Raw genomic sequence first — 18,355 nt, forward strand, 5'->3', positions numbered from 1 at the left:
ACACAGGTGTGCAATTGACTGCACAGAAACTAACTCTTCTGCAGAAGTATACAGTATACTTATTCTGATTGCTTCTTCCAACCTTAATGAAGACGGGCATGGTGTTCACACTGCCTCAGCTTCTAGCCATTTGAGACACTGCTCTTATAACAGAGGAAGAATGGGGAAGGTGTGCAATAGTGCATCCCCAACACCACACAATTATAAATACACTCCACGACTGAAAGTTATCTAACAGGAATATTCATCACTTTTTCAAGCTGCTCTGGTAGATGCTTACTGGTCATCTACTCTGAGCTTCAAATTCTGCTAAGAACTGGGATCGCCAAGAACAAAACAGTTCCTTCAGTATTAGTACCCACTTAAACATTTCTAGACCTCGGATTCCTGAAAGTCTTGGTTGAGCAACACCATTGCTATGTTGGCTTCATGGTATGACAGAGATGGAATGTTCAAAGAGGCAAAGCCTAGGCTTCATGGAAACTGTTTTTTTGTTATACAACTCAGGAATTTTACTGAACCACCCTGCAGTTTGCATTTCCTGTTTTTGTTCTCTTGAGATGCCAGAAGGCAGGCACTTCATAACTGTTAAAGGTTTTTTTTTTTTTTTTTTTTTTTTTCATGCAGTGTTTAGGCATATAGAAATCTGAGATAAAAGAACGGGTTAGCAGCATGGGGGTAAAAATAGGCCTGTAGAATAATAAACAGTACCTGAATGCTTAAGAGCAAAGACACACTGACGTGGTTACTTTTTAATAATTCATGGCAACTTCTTTTGTCCTACTATGGAGACTGAGCTAATGAGGCTAATGAATAACTGTCCTGAAATGGTCTAAAATTCCAATATACTTCTTACACCTACCTTTCTGCAAACAAATCCTATATCTGCTTCCAAAAACCAATGTGTGTTTGTGCTTGGGAATGGGTGCTATTCACGCTAAATGTGTGCATGTGTTCATGAATATTGCGCATCACCTGGTCTGGGAAGAAGGCTTGTTATTTCTAATTTCACCTTGTCCAAGGTGTCATTCACTTTTTCCTCTAACTTGTATTGTTTGTAAATATTATATATAATTAGAAAATGTTTTGTCTAAATACATTCTGTTAAAATATCCTCATATTGGGATAGGTATTTGGCACAGAGGTTAAGATACCTCTTGGGATACCTACATCCCATATCAGAGTATCTGGTTGGAGTCCTGGTTCTGCTTCCTATTTAAACTTCCTGTTAATGCAAACCTTGGGCGGTTGTGATGATGGCTCAAGTAGCTGGGTACCAGACTCCTACGTGGGAGACCCAGATTGAGCTGTAGGTTCAGTAGTGCAAGCATTTGAGGAGTGAACCAGCAGATGTCTCTATTCTCTCTGTCTCTCTACCTTTTAAATAAAATTTAAAAATAAATTAATTAATTAATTTAAAAATATCCCATTGCTTCTCGGCCGTTTGGCTAAGACCAGGTATAAAAACCTCTTCATATCATAAATTCAAAATCTTGTGGATCAATATCCTAAGAAGTAGAATTTTAGTAATGTCGCTCCCCGTCTTCATGGGGGAACGACACAGGACCCTGCCTAGGCTTCATATCCGAGTCACGGCACCATTATGTCGCTCCCCCTCTTCGTGGAGGAGCAACACAGGACCCTGCGCTGTTCTTTCATCTGCTCGGCCCTCCCCGGGTTTGCTGCTGGTTCTTCCCGGGTTGGCTACTATCCCTTCCACCTCCGTGGAAGGGCGGTTCCCCCTGGCCGCTTTCCCCACTTCCGCAGGGGAGCGGCACACCGCCGGCCGGCTCTACTCGGGGGCTGCACAGGTGTTCCTTCAGCTAGGTGTTCCCCATAGATGTTCCCGGTGCATGCCGTCTCTCTCCTCCTTTATAGTCCTCCTCCGCCAATCCTCACTCGGCTGCCCACACGCCGAGTACGCTGCTCTCCTCCAATCAGGAGCAAGTCCTACAGTTTATTAGTTGAACTGGAGGCAGCTGTGCGGAAGCTGTTTACTTCTCTCCCAACGCCACATTGTGGGAGAGCAGATGCATAGAATAAGTCTTAATTCGAGTAACTTAGTCTAGTCCGGATTGCTCCCCACAAGTAAGACTTTTTTTTCTAGACATAGTAAGTGAATGAAGACTTGGGAAACACACATTAAGTTAGAAAATCCAAAGATATAATATTTATTGGAAGGTGAACAGATATAACTGTGTTATTAAGTCAATAAGTATATTTGTAATGGGCTACCATGAGCTAAAAAAGACAGAAAAAGACAATGGAAACAATTAGAATATATAAAATGGAAATTGAGAGATATGTTATATGTTTATTATATTAAAGCTAAAGATATAATAAAAATTTATTGTAAAATTATCTTCACCTGAAAAAGAGCAACTTGTGACAAGACATGGTACTGAGCAATGAACACTTCCCAGGAACTAGGAGACTGAGTTGTCTTTCTTGTCTCCATGATGGAGTAGAACCCCAGCAACACCATATGGGTGGAATTGGGACTTCCATGTCTGTGGAATGGGATGCCCATGTCTTTCAGGATTCAAGTTCTCATTCTTTCATCCAAACACCCAAGCCCAGTTAGAAGGGAAGTAAATCCCTGGGTGGGTTGCTGGTGATAGCAGCCCCAGGATGACCCAAGAGATATTCAAGTGCATTCTCCAGGTTGCACTCACAATACTTGTGCTGGGGGAATTAGAGAACCTCTGTTTATTTAGCCGCTGACTCGTAGAGCACTGGAAAGCAGCCATGCAGTTTCATGGGAACGGTCAATGTTAAGGTGCCTGATTTCCTGATTTATTTATTTATTTATTTATTTTTTAACAGATAGAGTTAGACAGTAAGGGAGAGAGAGACAGAGAGAAAGGTCTTCCTTCCATTGGTTCACCCTCCAAATGGCAGCTACGGCCGGAGGGCTGCACTGATCTGAAGCCAGGAACCAGGTGCTTCCTCCTGGTCTCCCATGCGGGTACAGGGCTCAGCACTTGGGCCATCCTCCACTGCCTTCCCGGGCCACAGCAGAGAGCTGGACTGGAAGAGGAGCAACCGGGACTAGAACCCAGCACCCATATGGGATGCCGGTGCCACAGGTGGAGGATTAACCAAGTGATCCACGGCACCGGCCCCAGATTTCCTGATTTTTAAGATAGATTTAAATTAGCTCTTATTTTCAATTGACAGCTAAGAAAATTATTCCAACATTCCTCTAGAAAATTAAGATGAAATTGTTTTAAAAAGAGTTATATTATCAATAACTTTGAAACACTATAAAGCCATAACTATTACGATCCTAAAATAAACAGTAAGCCCTAAACAAACCTTATGATAGAACTTAACATGAAATAAAAAGCATATCTTGAAGCAACTTAATTTTTAACATTGGAAAAGTTGATGACTCAGAAAAATAATTCAAGTTAGAGCCCTACCTCATACTATTGCCAAAATAAATTTTTATAAAATGCAAGAAGCATGTGTAAGTTATCACTTAACTGCTCTCTGGAATAGGAATTAATTGGCAAGCATAAAGGGAATGGGAAAAAATTGCAAAGGAAAAGGCAGGATTGACTACATAGACTTTTACTCTCTCCAATAAAATACAAATGGTAAGTTGAAAAAAGTTGCAATAAAAGCTAAATGTACTTTATGCATAGCAAGCTTTACAAATCAATAAGAACATTATTATCTTAGTATGCAAACAAACATGGTACACAGACATCTGACATTGCCTAATAGATACCAGAAAATATGTTCTATCTCAATAGAAATTTTTAAAAAACTCAAATTAAAAGGGTACTGGGAGAAACTGCTTTTCATTTTTAAAGTCAGCAAAAATTGTTAGTATGGTTAATAACCTATGTTGATGAGAACACAGTAAGCTACCTTATACTGCTAGCCAAGGCACAATGGATACAATCTTTACGGAAAGTAATTTGGTGTTGTGGCCAAAATTGTTTTTAAGAGTCTTTTGTTTTAATTTGCTTTAAGAGCCTTTTTAAAAGTTCATGGTTCATATCCTTTGACACAATAATTGCACTTCTAAGAATCTATTTTAACAAAATAATGACATAAGTGCCAATATTTTGTTACATACCCAATCTACCAATTAATTTCTGAGTGCTGTACTGTGTTGGGCCACATGTTGGGAGTCATGGTGAATAAGACAGATAGGGCTCCTGCCATTATACAGTTTACCATCCATTAGTTTTTTTTTTTTTTTTAAGATTGATTTATTTATTTTGAAAGGCAAAGAGAGAGAGAGGGAGAGACAAAGAGATCTTCCATCTGATGGTTCACTCTCAAATAGCTGAAACAGCCAGAGCTGTGCTGATCTGAAGCCAGGAGCCAAGAGCTTCATCTGGGTTTCCCACATGGGTGTAGAATCCCAAGCAGCTGGGTCATCTTCCACGGCTTTACCCAGGCCATTAGCAGGTAGCTGGATTTAAGTGGAGCAGCTGGGACTCCAATCGACACTCATATGGGATGCTGGCACTGTAGATGGCAGCTTTGCTTGCTATGCCAGAGTGCATACCACCATCCATTAGCTTTGAGAGGACGTTTATTATGATATTTCTAGCATGGACACTCAAAAGATAATCTCAGCCAATAATAATGTAATAGGTAGACCCATAAAATAGAATATTTTTTAAAGATTTTATTTATTTATTTGAGAGGCAGAGTTACAGACAGTGAGAGGGAGAGACAGAGAGAAAGGTCTTCCTTCCGTTGGTTCACTCTGCAAATGGCTGCAACAGCTGTAGCTGTGCCGACCTGAAGCCAGGAACCAGGTGCTTCTTCCCAGTCTCCCATGTGGGTGCAGGAGCTTAAGCACTTGGACCATCTTCTACTGCTCTCCCAGGCCACAGCAGAGAGCTGGATTGGAAGAGGAGCAGCCGGGACTAGAACTGGCGCCTGTATGGGATGCCAGCATTGCAGGACCAGGATTAACCCACTGCACCATGGCGCCGGCCCCAAAATAGAATATTATAAGGGCATTAAAAGCAGCTTTGGAAAAATTGATAATGGCATAGAAAAATGTTTCCATTAAAATGTTAAAAGTGGCAAAGACATTGTGGTGCATTGGGTTAAGCCACTACTTGGGATGCCTACATGCCATGTCACACTGCTTCTCATCCAACTCCCTGCTAATGTACCTAGGAGGCGTAAATAATTGGATTTCTGCCAGCCACATAGGAGATCTGGGTGGAATTCCTGGCTCCTGGCTTTGACCTGTCTCAGTCCCAGCTGTTGTGGGCAATTGGGAAGTGAATCAGCAAATGGAAGGTTTCTGTCTCTCCCTTTGTCACGTTTTCAAATAAATAAATAAATATTAAAAATAAGCAAAAAAACACCACCACAATGCAAAACTAAATGTTATCACAATTATGTAAAAAGTATATTCATGAAGAAAAAAATATAGACAGAAAGACATGAACATTACAGCATACATGATCTCTATCTTTCCAAAAAATCAGAAACCATGGGCTCTAGTCTCAACTCCACCAGTTATTACTAATATTTGAATTGGACAAAGTCAGGTAAGCCTCATAAATTTGAACCTTTTAACTTATAAAAGGTAGTAGAAACCTTGAATATCTGTTCTGTACTTTTCATTGTCTCTTCTCTCCTTCAAATTCCTATTTAATACAATGTTCACCTCTGGGGAGATATTCTTGCCTAGTCCTCTTTGTCCCTAGTCACCTACCTTGATTCTTTGCTGCATTTATTTGTACTACATTAACCCACACTTCTTGGCTGGATATATCTAACCCAGGCATGTTTGCTGTCTTTTTCCTTTCTTCTGGAATACTTTATGCAGTGGGTGTGGACTGAGCTATTTTGAGTTTTTAGGAAATTATAAAGCCATTTCTTCATTCGGATCTTAATCCTTTGCACAAAGGGTAACAATTGAACCATCCTAAAACCAATGGATCTCTTTAGGAAAACCTCTTATAATCCTTCTGATGGATGGCATTTGGGTTTTAAATATTCTCATCAGTAACATATTTTAAGTGTAAGCCTTTCTACAAGGCAAAGACCACCCACCTGATGCCTTATGAGGCACTGTTCCCAGCAGAGGGACGTTGACAGTTGGATCTGCCATGATGCCTTTATCCAGAGAGCGCAGGGACAGGAATTCATAGAAGTATTCTGCCTGCAACAAAAGACATTGACAGTTGGTACCATGGAGACCATGGCGAGGGAGAAGGCACTTCTTAGTTCGTCATCCGTCAGACGGGAGAGTGCTCATTTTCACTCCAGGAACCCTGGAGCCCCTAAGATACTGTGTAGGCATAACTCATTCTCTGTGTTTTACGACTACAGAATTAGACGGTCTGTTTGGAGAGAAATGAACCCTTAAAAACATTAGAAACATCTATCCAAAACACTCACAAAAGGTGGTCTTTTAACCTAAACATGTAATTTAGTGGCTGCCTGTTAAAAGGATTGAGAAAAAGTACTCTTAGGGAAATATGTGATGTCAAAGAAATCACTAACTATTCCTTAGAAAACCCATCCCAGCCTCTTGGGTCATTCTTTAATTCTTTTCAAATCTGAAGTGAGTCTTTTGATCAAAATTTGGAGAGCTGTAATAAATAAGGGATAATGAAAATAGCAACCTATTTGACAAAAGAAGACATTAAAGTACAAAATGTAATGATCTTGCTGTCAACATTTATTTTTCAGCTTCATTCTCTCTGAAAGGTTTATATTTAAGGCCTCAATTTAATTACAGAGTGAAAAGCCTAAAAATGTAAAAACCACCACCACACTACAACAGGCCACAAAACTATATAATGTAAACATTTTCATATTCCTATTAAGTCTCTAGTTGAGAAAACAGTTCTTGCTACTCAAATGGCCATGAATACTGAAAGTAGTGGTGCATAATCTATGTCCCTCAGAGCTGTGATGCTTAACTGATTCTCAACCAGGCTATTAGGAGGGGCTGTGACGGAAACACATTCTTGTTTAGGCATGAAGAACAATCAGTGAACAGCATAAAGGCTCACACAAGAGTTAGGCCAAGCTGAGTAGTTTTGCAGTTACTGTGGAGATATCCAGGTAACACAGGCTAGAAGGAGGTTAAAAAAAGAATATGACTTTTCTTATACGCAGTATAAAATTTATTTTCCAATGTGGAAAATATTATGCTATACATATAGAAAATCAAAAAACTTTCCACTTAAATCACAGTATCAAATGTATTAGCCATTAAGATTTCATTTGAGTATAAGAATGCAAAAGGATAAACTCAACAGCTATAATGACACTGTGGACACTTGAAGTGAGTTAAAAAACTCTTCCTGGGTTCCCTAAAAGGAGCAGTCTCACTGACCAAGGCCCCACTGCATCTCCTTTGAGTTCTGACAGCAGTGCCAGAAGATCACCATGAACAATTCCCAAGGTAGATAACAATTTCACAAATTAATTGGTTACATTCATTTACTAAGAGGGCCCTGAGGATAAAGGGTGATAAGACAGGTCATTCTTACCCAAAAAGAAGCAAACATTTGAAAGTCTGATGAGAGTAATGTTATCAGGAAAAGTAATTCAGTTTGGAATGAATTCCTTCAAAAAAGAGAACAGTATATCTGTTCCTACAAGAAAACCAGTGATTACTGAAAAAGAACTGGTTGAGGATGGCATTGAGGTGCAGCAGGTTAAGCCACTGCTTGGAATGCCTGCGTCTCATATCAGAGGGCCTGGCGTTGAGTCCTGCTTCCATTTCTGATCCAGCTCCTTGCTAATGTTCCTGGGAGGGATAGATACTGGCCCAAGATTTGAATCCCTACCACCCATGTGGGAGACCCAGATGGAGTTCCTGGCTCCTTGCTTCAGGCTTCAGCCTGGCCCAGCTGTTGTGATCATTTGGGGAGTGAACCAGAAGATGGAAGTGTGCTTGCTTGCTTGCTCGCTCACTCTCTCTCCCTTTCAAATAAATAAAAATGAATACATAAACATTTTTAAGTGAACTAGTTTTCATGAATCTGAGTGCTACAATGACTTCAAACAGTTTCACTTCTCTCTTCATTTTACTAGGTAATATTTACCTTTTAATATTTTCTTTTCTTTCTTTTTTTTTTTTTCTTTTTGACAGGCAGAATGGACAGTGAGAGAGAGAGAGAGAGAGAGAAAGGTCTTCCTTTTGCCGTTGGTTCACCCTCCAATGGCCGCCGCGGCCGGTGCACCGCGCTGATCCGATGGCAGGAGCCAGGTACTTATCCTGGTCTCCCATAGGGTGCAGGGCCCAAGTACTTGGGCCATCCTCCACTGCACTCCCTGGCCACAGCAGAGAGCTGGCCTGGAAGAGGGGCAACCGGGACAGAATCCGGTGCCCCGACCGGGACTAGAACCCAGTGTGCCGGCGCCGCAAGGCGGAGGATTAGCCTAGTGAGCCGCGGCGCCGGAACCTTTTAATATTTTCTTCTAATACATGCTTGAGTTGGCACAATGAAAGGATTTCATGCTGAATGCTTTTATAATTAGTAACATTTGGATTACCTATATTATCAAGTAATAACAACAAGCAATAATAACACAACACAGTACAATACACACCACATGCCAAAACTTACTCTAATCATATTATTAACAGTATATATGGATAGAAAATAACTAAGGAGACATGGGGCTGGCGCCATGGTACAGTAGGTTAATCCTCCGCCTGCGGCGCCAGCCTCCCATATGGGCGCTGGTTCGAGTCCCAGCTGCTCCTCTTCCAATCCAGCTTTCTGCTATGGCCTGGGAAAGCAGTTGAAGATGGCCCAAGTCCTTGGGCTGCTGCACCCACGCAGGAGACCCGGAGGAAGCTCCTGGCTTCAGATTGGTGCAGCTCTGGCCGTTGCGGCCATCTGGGGAGTGAACCAACGAAAGGAAGATCTCTCTCTCTTTCTGTCTCTCTCTCTCACTGTTTATAACTCTACCTCTCAAATGAATAAATAAAATATTAAAAAAAAATAACTAAGGAGACAACACAAAAACAATGAAACAAAAATTTCAAATACTATATAACGTTATCATTTGCTACCCTGTAATCATATCTTTTACCTTTATCACAAATTAAATCTGCTAGTCTTCAGTGATATTCTATACTTATCACAAAATAAATTAAATCTGTCTATGATAATATTTCTAAAAACTAATAATTTCAATAAGAAGTCTGATGCTTTAGTTAAAAAGCTTTTATTAATAAGAATTAATAAGACTAGACAGACACCAAGATTAAAACAATGATTATATAGGATTAATGGTAAGTGGTTTTTTTTAAATTGGAAAGCAGTGTGTGTGTGTGTGTGTGAGAGAGAGAGATCTTATCTACTAGTTCACTCCCCAAAATACCCATAATGGCTAGGGCTGGGCCACAGCCAAAGCTGAGAGCTGATAACTCAATCCAGGTCTCCTATGTGGGTGACAGGAACTCGGTCACTTGAACCATCACCACTGCCTGAGCAGGAACTGAACCCAGTAACTCTGATACAGGACAGAGGTGTCTTAACCACTATCCCCGTGAGTTTTTTCCTTTTCTCTTTTTCAAATTTTCTATATGTGGTTCTATCCCTTCTATAGTAAAGGAAATGCAATTATTTTAAGTTAAGCATTAATTATGCACCCTGCTTTCAATTCTGTATGGTTGATGACAATCTTTGACTACGTGTATAATCCCCTGATCATGGAGGAAATACTCTCCTTGGATTTTTACTTAGTATGGCTGTGCTCATACAACAATTTACTTAAACTTCTTGCATATCTATTTGAAAAATGTGTTTAATGAAAACAACAATGAGCATTCAAGCAGCTTCTGAATGTCTCTTTCAAAAAGCTTTGCTAATACTCAAAAAAATGTGCAGCTGAAAGAATTTCAGTCAGAGACCATAAACTTGACTCCGCAGAGCTTTCAGGTCACTGTATGGCCACAGAATGAAGGTTGCAAATCAAAGAATCCATGATATTCTTGCTGAGAGTTTATCTTTAGCACTGGCATAGCTGTTTTAACATGAAACAGTTAGGTGTAATGGATTTCTTTAGACAGCCAAAATCTGATATTATCAATAACAAACTTTACACTACAGTTTTTTTTTTTTAATTTAAATGTTTATTTTATTTATTTGAAAGACAAAGTTACAGAAGAGGTAGAGACACACATAGAGGGAGGTCTTCTACCTGCTGGTTCACTCCCTAGATGGCCACAACAGCCAGAGCTGAGCCGATCCAAAGCCAGGAGCCAGGAGCTTCCTGCAGACCTCCCACGTGGTGCAGGGGCCCAAGCACTTGGGCCATCTTCTACTGCTTTCCCAGGTGCATTAGCAGGGAGCTGTATCAGAAGTGGAGCATCCAGGACTTGAATCAGCGACCCCTACAGTACGGTTTTAAGCTGTCCCTTCAACTTCTTTGAGAATCAATAAACACTTTTTAAAATGCAAATCTAGGACTATCACAAGGCAGGGACTGGGTAGAACAGTCTCTTGCTTGGATCTTTTTAGCAAAACGCAATTTCCAGAATAAGCTGTTGTTTGTTTGTCCTTGTTGAAGATGATAATTGTGCTTAACCCTCTGAAATATGTAATTTCCTTCATGATTTATATTTTTTTAAAAGGTTTTAAATCCATGTACTGTTTTCATTACCTTCTTTAAACTACTTATTTCCACCTAGAAATTGACTAATTGCTTGTCTTTTATCTTAATATTGACTTCTTTGAAGGTTTCATTTTGAATGAAACAGAATAAAGAAACCAAAAATAGATTCATTTATATTTATACCCAATTGATTTTCAACAAAGACAGTGAAGACACATTAGAAAAAGGAAGGGCTGGTGCTGTCGTGCAGTGTGTTAAAGCCCCAGCCTGCAGCGCCAGCATCCCATACGGGCACTGGTTCAATCCCTGGCTGTTCCACTTCCCATTCAGCTCCTGCCATGGCCTAGAAAAGCAGTAGAAGATGGTCCAAGTCCTTGGGCCCCTGCACCTGTGTGGGAGACCTGAAGAAGCTCCTGGCTTTGGATCAGCTCAGCTCCAGCCTTCGCAGTCATTAGGAGAGTGAACCAGCAGATGGAAGATTTCTCTCTCTCTCTGTGTCTACCTCTCTGTAACTCTGTCAAATAAATAAAATAAATCTTTTAAAAAGAAGGAAAAAAAAAAAGAAAAAGGAAAGGCTCTTTAATAATGAATGGTGTCCCTTGCGGTGCAGGCACACTGGGTTCTAGTCCCGGTCGGGGCGCCGGATTCTGTCCCGATTGCCCCTCTTCCAGGTCAGCTCTCTGCTGTGGCCAGGGAGTGCAGTGGAGGATGGCCCAAGTACTTGGGCCACTGCACCCCATGGGAGACCAGGAGAAGCACCTGGCTCCTGCCTTCGGATCAGCGCAATGCACCAGCCACAGTGCGCCGGCCGCGGCGGCCATTGGAGGGTGAACCAACGGCAAAGGAAGACCTTTCTCTCTGTCTGTTTCTCTCACTGTCCACTCTGCCTGTCAAAAAAAAAAAAAAAAAAAAAAAGAATGGTGTCAGGGCCGGCACCGTGGCTTATAGACTAATCCTCCACCTGCGGCGCCAGCATCCCAGGTTCTAGTCCCAGTGGGGGTGCCGGGTTCTGTCCCAGTTGCTCCTCTTCCAGTCCAGCTCTCTGCTGTGGCCCTGGAGCGCAATGGAGGATGGCCCAAGTCCTTGAGCCCTGCACCTGCATAGGAGACCAGGAGAAGCACCTGGCTCCTGGCTTTGGATCAGCGTGGTGCGCAGGGTACAGCACGCCGGCCACAGCGGCCATTGAGGGGTGAACCAACGGAAAAGGAAGAACTTTCTCTCTCTCTCTCTCACTAACTCTGCCTGTCAAAAAAAAAAAAAAAGAGAGAGAGAGAGAAATAAATAATAAAAGGTGTCAGGAAAATTGGCTATGTATACGCAGTAGGAACTAGATGCAACCCCCATCTCTCACCACATACAAAACTCAACTCTAAATGGATCAAAGACTTAAATGTAAGACCCAAAAATATTAAGCCATTAGAAGAAATATAAGGGAGGTTCTCCAGGACATTGGTCTAGGCAAAGATTTTTGAGTATGACTCCAAAGCAAAAGTTGATTAATGTCATCATATTAAACTAAAAATCTTCGCCGGCACCACGGCTCAGTAGGCTAATCCTCTGCCTTGCGGCGCCGGCACACCAGGTTCTAGTCCCGGTCAGGGCGCCGGATTCTGTTCCGGTTGCCCTTCTTCCAGGCCAGCTCTCTGCTGTGGCCCGGGAGTGCAGTGGAGGATGGCCCAAGTGCTTGGGCCCTGCACCCCATGGGATACCAGGAGAAGCACCTGGCTCCTGCCTTCGGATCAGCGCGGTGTGCCGGCCGCAGCGCGCCGGCCGCGGAGGCCATTGGAGAGTGAACCAACGGCAAAGGAAGACCTTTCTCTCTGTCTCTCTCTCTCACTGTCCACTCTGCCTGTCAAAACAAAAACAAAAACAACAAAAACTAAAAATCTTTTGCACAACAAAGGAAACAATCAACAGAGTGAAGGAACGACTCAAAGAATGGGAGAAAATGTGAGAATTATCCATCTGACAAGTAATTAATGTCTATGGTATATAAAGAATCCAAATAACAGCAAAAAAAAATCGAATTTTAAAAAATGAGCAAATGGGGACTGTTGCTGTGGTGTAGGAGGTTAAAACCCCAGCCTGCAGTGCCAGCATCCCATATGGGCTCTTGTTTGAGTCCCTGCTGTTCCACTTGCCTTCCAGCTCATTGCTAATGGCCTGGGAAGGCAGCAGAAGATGGCCCAAGTGCTTGGACTCCTGCATCCACATGGGATACCTGGAAGAAGCTCCTGGCTCCTGGCTCCTGGCTTCGGATTAGCTCAGTGCCAGCCATTGCAGCCATTTGGGGGTCAACCAGCGAGTGGAAGACCCTTCTCTCTCTTTTATTTTTCTATGTAACTCTGTCTTTCAAATTAATAAAATAAATCTTTTAAAAAATGAGTAAATGACTTGAATAAACATTTCTTAAAATCTGATATACAAATTGCCAATAAGTATATGAAAAAATGCTCAATATCACTAATCTTCAGGGAAATACAAATCAAAACCACAGTAGAATATCATCTTATCCCAGTCAGAACGCCTGTTATCAAAAAGATAAAACAAATAACAAATGCTGATGAAGATGCAGGGAAAAGGCCAGCTTTCGTACACTGTTCTGGCAATGTCAATTAGTATAGTCGCTCAGTAAAACAGTACAGAAGTTCTTCAAAAAGCTAGAACTAGAACTACTACAGTATCCAGCCATCCCACGACTGGTTATATGTCCAAAGAAATCGAATTTTGTCTACAGCAGAAACAGCTGCACTCAGATTTTTACTGCAGCACTATTCACAATTGCAGACAAGGAAACAACCTGGGTGTTCATTGATGGATGAGTGCATAAAGAAAACATGATACACAATGAAATTTTATCCAGCCATACAAACAAGTGAAGTTCTGTCATTTGCAGCAACATGGATAGAACTGGAGGATATGATGTTAACTGAAATAAGTCAGGCACAGAAAGACAAATAATGCATGTTCTCACTTATAGGTGGCAGTTCAAAAGTTGTTCTCATAGAAATAGAGAGAAGAATGGTGTTTATCTGGGTCTGGGGAGAGTGCATGGGTGTGCAGAGAGGTAATTAACTGGCACGGGGTACAGTTGGACAAGAGGAATAACTTCTAAGGTTCTATAGTATAGTAGGCTAACTATGGAAGACACCAACTAATTGTCTAATTAAAAATTATTGGTAGGGAAGATTATGAATGTTCCCAATGCAAAGAAGTAATAAATGTTTGAGGTGGAAGGCATGCCAATTACCCTGATCTGATCATTACACATTGTATACATGGATTGAAATGTTATACTGAACCCATAAGTACATGTAATTATGGTATGTCAAAAAATTTTAAAATATATTAAAAAATGTTTCACTTTACCATTTTAAAGAGATCTGTCAAAACCACCAAGACCACATAAATATTTCTACAAATATATTATCATCACCATGATGTATAGAGCAAATTAATATTTCATTTAAGGGCATAAATTTTAAAATCATAAAAATGGCTGATGAAATGAATGATAGATTTGTGACGTATCCTAACTTTTAGACAGACTTTCCATTTATACTTTGCTTATAATATAATAAATATTCTTAGACACAAATCTCTCCACTGGAAAAACTTATTTGGGGGCGCATAAAACCTAAATTCTATGCCAGAAAGAACAGAGAACCAGCTTTAAATCTGGGGAAAAGCTTCACAAATTATAGATTTATGACTTAGATAAAAGGAACTATGAGCATGAACTGTAATAGAGGAGTTATATTGGGAAGTCTGAAACCTCTATTAGGAAAAAGTACATTTTGTTTTATTAAATGACACTTGTGGAAACTCAGGTAGAGGGAAGTATGGTGATTATTTGGGAGACACATGAAAAGATTGCTTTGTACTCAAACAAAGAAAGGGTCTATTCAGGAGAATAATTCACTTCTAAATTAAGTTGCTGAAAAATTTTGCTGGCCTGGTTTGCCATGCAGTAAATTTTCTTTTCATGGACAAGCATAAAAGACACTCAAATATTATCAAAACAGGAGTGCTGGAGGCCATTTAACTTGCTTTCAATTCATTTGGCTGAATATTCGGGTTGTTCCTTCCAGAACAGATGAAGACATCTTTTAAACAGTAAAATGGGACAACTCATAAGATCTTTGCTCTGGCGCTCTTTTCTTGGGTAGACATGGAGAAAGGAAGCAGAGACCTGCATTAATCATTGGGAAAAATGGAGAGAATCCAGTATTTCTTTTCCACCTTTGAAGTTCTGGGTTTATGGTGTATACTTAATCTAACAAACACAGTAACTGCAGGAACTTCTGAATTAAGAATCAAAGCTCTTTCGGGGCCGGCGTTGTGGCGCAGCGGGTTAATGCCCTGGCCTGAAGTGCCGGCATCCCATATGGGCACCGGTTCTAGTCCCAGCTGCTCTTCTTCCAACCCAGCTCTGTGCTATGGCCTGGGAAAGAAGTAGAAGATGGCCCAAGTCCTTGGGCCCCTGCACCCGTGTGGGAGACCTGGAAGAAGCTCCTGGCTCCTGGCTTCAGATTGGCGCGGCTCTGGCCATTGCAGCCATCTGGGGAGTGAACCAACAGAAGGAAGACCTCTCACTCTCTGCCTCTCCTCTCTCTGTGTAACTCTAACCTTCAAATAAATAAATAAATCTTAAAAAAAAAAAAAGAATCAAAGCTCTTTCATAAAACTGTGGCTTTCAAAACTCTGTTAACTTCATATATCATGATGCTGATCCAAGTTTTCCCAGGAGAACCCTAGAACAATAAAAGTATCATCTTTGTTCCAAAGAAAAGTGCAGGTGTATATACATACAAAACATACAGAAAGCCTAAAGTCATATAAATAATTTTTGTTAGGCATTTTCTGTACTCTAGTCACTACTCATCTACTCGCAACAATCTGTGAGAAGTCTTCAAAAAGTTCAAGGAAGATATCATATTAAAAAACCATTTCTTGGGGCTGGCGCCATCGCTCACTTGGCTAATCCTCTGCCTGCAGCGCTGGCATCCCATATGGATGCCAGTTCTAGTCCCGGTTGCTCCTCTTCCAGTCCAGCTCTCTGCTGTGGCCCAGGAGGGCAGTGGAGGATGGCTCAAGTGTTTGGGCCCCTGCACCCGCATGGGAGATCAGGAGGAAGCACCTGGCTCCTGGCTTCGGATCAGTGTAGCATTGGCTATAGCAGCCATTTGGGGAGTCAACCAACAGAGGGAAAACCTTTCTCTCTGTCTCTCTCTCTTTGTCTATAACTCTACCTGTAAAATAAGTAAAAAAAAAAAAATTCTTCACCCAAATAAACTTCATCCCATATTTCCATGAACTTCTCAAAGTTTCCTCATAGCATTATCATAATATGCAAGTGAGTTCAGATTAACAGGGATCATGAGAAGTACTAAAGTGATATTAAAATACTCCTACACTATATGTGAAGGGTAAGAAGAGATCTGCTAAAACAAGAAAGAATGGAAAATAGTTCAATGTTGAAGCCCCAAACAAAATGAATAAGCATGCCCAATGCTTAAAATAATCTGACGCCTGAATGTCTAGACCAAATTTACCAGATTGCACATTTTTCCTCTGCATTGTTCTTGTTACCTCTCTGCAAATTTCATCCTTCAAACTCAAGCTCATTATGCTTGGACTCTGTAACACTCTGCTGATTCTCATCCCAGTTCTTGATTCTCCTGCATTCCCTCATTAATCTCCTTTCAGCTCACAACTGCACAAAATCACTTGGACTTGGTTCTTAGTCCTTTTTGTGTTCTGTTGTAAACTCATGTACTCACAGACTTAACCGTTTCCTTCTGGACAGTGATGCCCAGCATGAACCAACCATAGCCTTCTTTCAAAGTGCAGGTGCTCCTGGAGCCTACTTCGATATCTTCCAAAGTCAGTATCCTTCCCTGATTTCCTTATATCCATTGTCAACAGTATCACAATTTGTCCAGTAACAAAGGTACTGAACCTCAGTCATTGTTGTTTCTTGCTTCTACCTCATTTCCCCACATCCAGACAGCAAAAGCTTATTCTGTCTCCTTTGTGGTATTGTTTGATTCTGTCCTTGCCTTTCAACCCCAAAGTACCCCAACTCAGCCTTTATTCCCTTATACTGCCACTGTTATAACATTCTTTGGGAAATCCTTCATGCTTTTCTCTTTAAAATACCTGCTGTCAATATGGGCATTTGGTCTACTGGTTTAAGACATCAGTTAGGATATCTGTGTTCCATATCAGAGCACCTGGGTTCAACTCCTGGCTCTGGTTCCTGATTCCAGCTTCCTGCTAACGCAGACCCTGGGAAGCAGTAGTTGATGACTCAAGTAACTGGGTTTCTACCATCCCCATGGGAGACCTGAATTGATTTCTGGGCTCTGGGCTTTGGCCAGCAGTTGCTACAGACATTTGGGGAGTGAACTAGTGGATGGGAATTCTTTGTCTCTCTGCCTTACAAATTAAAAATAACTAAGTAAATAGATAAAATAGGGGCAGGCAGTATGGTGTAGAGTTTAAAGCTACTACCTGAAAGAAAGCAGAGGAGGATGGCCTACATGCTTGGGCCCCTGCACCTGTGTAGGAGACCCAGAAGAAGCTCCTAGCTCTTGCTTTGGCCTCACTCAGCTCCCGTCACTGCAGCCATTTGGGGAGTGAACCAGTAGGTAGAAGAGCACACACACTCTCTCTCTGTAACTCTGACTTTTAAATAAATAAATAAATAAATAATCTTTTTAAAAAATATATAAAATACCTGCCATTAAATATACCAATAAATCTAATTTAAAAAATCACTTTTGTCATGTTGCAATCCTTTCTTATCTCCTTTTCTCTCTAGGATAAGGCCTTTAGTCTGTTATGGTCTCAGTTTGGCTCCAAATTTCTTTTTTTTTTTTTTAATCTCTTACTACTCCCCAACAGGGATGATCTTCTGGAACTCAGTTGGCCTCTATGGTCCTTCACTGGTCTCAAATCAGCTTGGCCCTTTACACATGTAGCACTATATATAATTATTTAACTTTTTATATGTGTTTATCATGTATTTTCATCTAAAATTTGGACTCCTTGTGACAAAGAATAGGATTATATTTTCCCCAACACACTATTATAGATACTCAGTAAGCACTGTGCACAAGTAAGGTCTTCAAAAAACATTTGCTTAATGAATGAATGACCTTCTGAGAAGTATCCAGAAGCATGAACCCAGTGCATTCCAGAACACACTGTTGTGGTAAAGTGGCGTTAGCCCTAATTTTACTGACAAGTAGCAGTTTTTCTGCTTTGGCAATTGCTAAATAATTTTCATGGGTCAAAATTTTCTCTTATTTTCCTGTGTGGTCAGTCACTGCAGCCCATGTAGAAAATACAGAACACTTTTGAAATGAAACAATCAAAATAACATTGACATTTGATTTCCAGCCAATCTGTGTGTAGCTGTTACTGTTTTATGCTTGCTTTGGGACAAAACCTTGGCAATGAAGTGCCCAGAAAGAATGTAAGCAGATAATGTAAACAAGGTCCATTTCTGAAACATAACTTCATCCAATGTTCTTGTGGTTCGTATTTCCCACTTGTATCTCCAGTCATTCTGCATTCTATAAATTACAATATGTAATTGCATTATCACTGGGAAACTGAAATATAAACAATGACTTTTGTTTTCTCTGCCATCTTCTGAAACTGGTTCTAAGTAGAACCTTTTTCAACCACAAAAAAGAAAAGTACCTTGTCTTGCAGAGTATTTAATTATTTCCCTGATCTTGGCTTAAATGGGCACTGAAAGGAACATTGC

At 40.9% G+C, this 18,355-nt stretch overlaps 1 protein-coding gene across 2 annotated transcripts in view; it reads right to left on the reverse strand.

Moving 5' to 3' along the window:
* The window catches only part of WIF1 (WNT inhibitory factor 1), an 85,413-nt gene that overhangs the window by 24,459 nt on the left and 42,599 nt on the right, over window positions 1–18,355 (reverse strand). For both annotated transcript variants that reach the window (XM_070052575.1, XM_008256742.4), the window contains exon 3: window positions 6,043–6,151. In XM_070052575.1, coding sequence (XP_069908676.1) covers window positions 6,043–6,151 — 109 coding nt within the window. The remainder of the gene's footprint in view (window positions 1–6,042; window positions 6,152–18,355) is intronic.

The sequence above is a fragment of the Oryctolagus cuniculus genome, chromosome 11, assembly GCF_964237555.1.
Source record: "Oryctolagus cuniculus chromosome 11, mOryCun1.1, whole genome shotgun sequence".
Taxonomy (NCBI): Eukaryota; Metazoa; Chordata; class Mammalia; order Lagomorpha; family Leporidae; genus Oryctolagus; species Oryctolagus cuniculus.